Below are 4,589 nucleotides of genomic sequence, written 5' to 3'. Positions count from 1 at the left end.
CCATATGGATCACCTCTGGGGTGAGGATCGAACTCATGCTGAAGTGGCTTAAGCTTCTTAGTGCTGTGCTTTAACCTGCTGCACCACCAGGGAGGGCCTGTTTTCTATTTTTAAAAAATGCATTATTGCTTTTATATTCATTATGTTTATGGTAAGGGTGTGGTAGCAAAAAGGTAACAAGCCAGGGAAGGTATTTATGCACTTACTTCTCAAGCTTTCATTCAACACAGCTCCTGAGCCAGGCTTATTTTAGAATGCTCAGGATATCTAAAAATTCAGAGGCAGCCCTTTAGCTCAGAAATATATAACAAGTTCATAAACAAGGAGAGTATGAGGTGGGGGTTTAGTCAAACAGAAACTTAAAGGTTCAGATGCTCTCTCGAAGCCCATGCTCTACCCTCATTCTTAAGAATGGAGAGGGCACAGAGGTGGATGCTTTGGGGAGCTGGCAGGTTAGGCATCAAATATTAAGATTTTAATAGGATACCCATGCAGGGTCTGGCCTCACAAGTGTCTGGGGCATCAATGCTGGATCAGGGCTAAGTTCATCAGCAGGATTTTAGTCTGGTGACTGAGATTACATAATGAGAAGGAACAGAACAAACCAAAGGAAAGGAAATGTTGGAAAGGAAATCTTTAGGGAGAAAGGAAATATCTAGAAAGTACTAGCAAACCAGGACAGTGCTGCCCCAAACCAGCTCATGTGCTGAGGGCTGGAGGATGCAGAAGAGGGGGTGTCCCAGTCAAGATTTAGAGCCCAGGTCCATGGTAATTACTAATGTGGTCTTGGCCTAGATTGCCTCAGTGAACTAAATTTTACTTCAAAACAGGACACATTAAAGTTCTCACTTCTTAAGGATCAAATGACATGAGCTGTGTCAGTAAATTGTACCTGAAAAGTCACTCAGTGGCTGGTGTGGAGGTCATCAACAACACATACTTATCACCATGACCAGGAGTCCGGGTCATGCTGGCTGGCAATTAAGGGGAAGAAGGCCTCAGATGGGTATTCATATGGCCACTTAGCCGTCAGCAGCTCCCAAGTCTCTTTTAAGAGGATGGGAATGGGGAGGGGGTGGAGACGAGGTCTGTCTGGAGTAAGTGGGTTGTGTCCTCAGTCACAATGACTCCCAGTCATTTCACGTGAGCACACAGGCTTGCTGCAGATGGTGCACACTAAGATAAAAACAGACTTGTCTTCTTCTTGCATGTCATCTGTGCTGTCTGGGAATGCTTTTCATATGACAGGAAAATTGAGATCAGAAGGAGGAAGAATTTTTCTGTGGGCCCATGGAAATGCAAATGGCCTAAAAATTCTCCAAAATCATGACCAAGAATTCTATATCTCATTTGTGTCAATATTTTTAAATATAATTATTTTTTGGATGCTTTGTTTGCTTTGGGATTGAAGTAAAGGTAAGAAAATAGATCTAATGTATTCATCACATTTATGTGTGTGTGTATGTGTATGTGAACAAATTTATACATATGTATGTACATGAAGGATCAGAAATTAAAATATGCCCACAGATCTCCAGCAATACAACTGAATTTGAATTCAAAGCATAAGTTCAGCATGTCCACAGTGCTTGCACAGTGCAATTCCCTGAAGCTCAGCTAACACTCACGTTTTCAATCTCGCTGGCCCAGTTGGGAACTCTACAGCTCGAAGACAGAGTGCTGAAGGTCCCACGGGGTCCTTCGAGTTCAGTGTCTAGATCCTTGGTAGCAGCATGCAAAGATGCAGTGAAAAAGTGCTTGTCATTTTTCCTTTTCCAAGCAAAGCCCAAAGCCACGATACCTATCTGGAGGAAACATGCCAGAATCAGCCACACCTCATCTGGAAGCCCCACAGAGCTGCCCCTGGTTCTTGACGGGGACAGGACTCTGCAGCCCACACCTGTCACCGGTCTTTGGTACCTGGCCTATTCCTCAGGCCAGGCCATGGGCCAGTGACCTCTGCCACTAGGCTTAGTGTCCTGGCATCGAAAACAGGAGTTAAGAGAATCACCCCCACCATGGGGCTTATGAGGGTGGTTAAGAGGCCCCTTGTACCTCAGCCAGGGCTGGCTCCCATAGTATGTGGGGTCAAACTGTGGATAAAAGTACTATGTCACCAACATGGAGCCACTATTCCCCGGTAGGCTTCCTGTTGGTGGAGAGTGACTGCAACACAGAAGGACACTGCTCACCATGAGCGGCTGGGTGAGTAGAACACAGCAGACCACGGAGACGATCAGCAGGTACAGCCACTGGACACACTGTGCTGAGTCAAACCTGTGTCCAGGGAGAGATTGTCAGCCCGGCAGAGGGTGAAGCTGTCCACACTCAGGGACAGAGTCCACATCCTAACACTGACACTTCCATGGGAGTTGAGGGCGGGAGGGGGGCACTGTGCCATTCTTCCCTTTGGTGGGGTGAGGGTCTCTGTTGCCAAGAGGGGATGGAGCTGCTGAGTGTGAAAGAGAAAGGAAACCCAGCATACGACAGAGGAGAGTTCAGAGGTCGGAAGGAGGAGAAGGGAGGTAGAGGTGAGTATTGATGATAAGAGCACTCACAACAATAAAAGTGAATTTTCATCTGCTGAGCCCTGTCAGGAATCAGACCCTGCGTGGTATGACAGCACTGAGAAAATTCTTTTGCTTCTGCTAAAACCCTATATCCTAGGCACTAGGAGCCAGGACTAGTCCATGGGCTAGGAAGACATGCGCCTGAGGGAGCCACACTGAGTAACCCTGGGGCTGTGTGCAGGGCCAGCAAGGGAGGCAGTGTGTGTGGCGGGACATAACCAGAACCATGAAAGGTGAGCGATACGCAGTCTCCCAGATGTGTGCATGGTGTCTCGTTTAGCAGGTGTGATTAATGACCTGTCCTTGGCTAAAGCATCTGGCTTGGAGGCCTCCTCTTTGGGACTCCTGCTTGGGTAAGAGTACTGTAGTCCCCTGAAGTCTATCCGGCTGCACTGCCACGGGAGAACTGGCCAGAGGAACCTCCTTCTGGTGTTTGTATACGATGCTCTTCACTCTCTTGGAGGCGGAGGGAGCAATGAGTGCTACCATAACAGCAGCCATGTTTGGAACTCACAATACATTCATGAGTTTCCAGAAATACAAAATACAAGGATTTCCCCTCCCACACTTTTTTTTTTTTTTAAGATTTATTTATTTTTGCATAGAAGAGCTGGCATGTAGACCAGAGGTGTGAGGGAAGGAGAAGAGGATCCACCAGAGACAGAGTGGGGAGGAGCAGAACAGGCAGATCGACTGAAATACGCTGCTGAGGGGAGCAGCAGTGAGACAGGAGAGGTCTGCTGTGCCATGTGGGTCAGCTCCCTGGCCGGGATGGAACTCATGCTATAAGACAGCTTGCAAGCTAACAAGATAGCTTGTAAGGTGAGACTTTCACCTCTGTGCCATCAGGGAGGTCCTCACAAGGGTTTGTTTTTTTTTGTTTTAGAAATGCTAGACTTTCCATCAAGGAACCAGAGGACATTTGAAAAATTTATGACTAACTCACCTGTATCCGAGAAAGCCTGTCCCCAGGCCACAGACAACTGTCACTGTCCCACAAATGGCCCAGGCAGCGGAGCCTGACCAAGGCAGAGGTGCCTTCGGCCACCAGTGCACGGCGTGTCCTTCAAAGTCACCACCAGGGGCTGAAGAAGAGTGGGCAGAGCATTTGTTAGGAGCGCCTCATTTCCATCCATATCAGTTAAAGCCAATTTGATATAACCTGGCTAGACCATGAAGTGCCCAGAGATCTGATCAAGTATCATTCTGATGTGTCTGCCCTGGCGTTTCTGGATGAGATGAACATTTGAATTGAGAGGAGAGTGGTCCAGTAAAATGGAAGCAGAGTGAAGACGCCAAACTGTCTTCCTGTAAACACAGCAAAACTGGGGGAAAACAAAGTCACAAGACTCTGAGGAAAAACTACCACCTTACACACAGGGGCATCACCCTGATGGGAATGGGTAGGAAGCACTCCATGTGCACAGTCTTGGTCACTGGAGAGCAGGGCCTCAAAAGAGAGCTGTGGTGTAGCTGATTTCAGAAACCACAGTTGTGGGCCTGGACAGCAGATAAACAAGCAATGGAGAGAACAAACTTGAAAAACAAGGTGGGGGAAACACAAGCATAGAATTAGGTAGAAAAAAAGAATTTAAAAAGTGAAACCAATGTAAGAATGCTCTGGGACAGCTTAAAGAGAAACAATACCGAGGCCATGGAGATCCCAGAGGGAGAAGAAAAGAATAGGCATTGAAAACCTATTTCAGTGAAATAATCATTGAAAACCATCACAATGAACCAGAAATTGTGATCCAAGAGGCCCCAAAGAATTCCAGACCAAATGATAAAAGACAGACATGTTCCAAGACACATGATAATAGAGCTGTTGAAAACTAACTAGGACAGCATATTAAAAATATCATGGGGAGGCCCTCCCTGGTGGCGCAGCAGGTTAAAGCACAGCACTGAGAATCTAAAGCCACTTCCTCATGAGTTCGATTCCTGCCAGCCCCGGAGGTGACCACATGGTGTGGCAGACCTCTCCTGGCCCGCCCGCTGCTCCCCTCAGCAGTGTACTTC

At 47.3% G+C, this 4,589-nt stretch overlaps 1 protein-coding gene across 1 annotated transcript in view; it reads right to left on the bottom strand.

Moving 5' to 3' along the window:
• The window catches only part of PKD1L1 (polycystic kidney disease 1 like 1), a 117,874-nt gene that overhangs the window by 31,814 nt on the left and 81,471 nt on the right, over positions 1–4,589 (bottom strand). Inside the window, exons 38-40 of the mRNA XM_012735155.1 lie at positions 3,517–3,655; positions 2,193–2,277; positions 1,629–1,805 (exon numbers count right to left, since the gene is read on the bottom strand). Of these exons, the coding sequence (XP_012590609.1) occupies positions 1,629–1,805; positions 2,193–2,277; positions 3,517–3,655 (401 nt within the window). The remainder of the gene's footprint in view (positions 1–1,628; positions 1,806–2,192; positions 2,278–3,516; positions 3,656–4,589) is intronic.

Source organism: Condylura cristata, unplaced genomic scaffold (assembly GCF_000260355.1).
Source record: "Condylura cristata isolate star-nosed mole 26May11 unplaced genomic scaffold, ConCri1.0 scaffold00004, whole genome shotgun sequence".
Classification (NCBI taxonomy): Eukaryota; Metazoa; Chordata; class Mammalia; order Eulipotyphla; family Talpidae; genus Condylura; species Condylura cristata.
The sequence above is the reverse complement of the archived record's forward strand: the minus strand, read 5'-3'. Positions and strand labels throughout refer to the sequence as shown.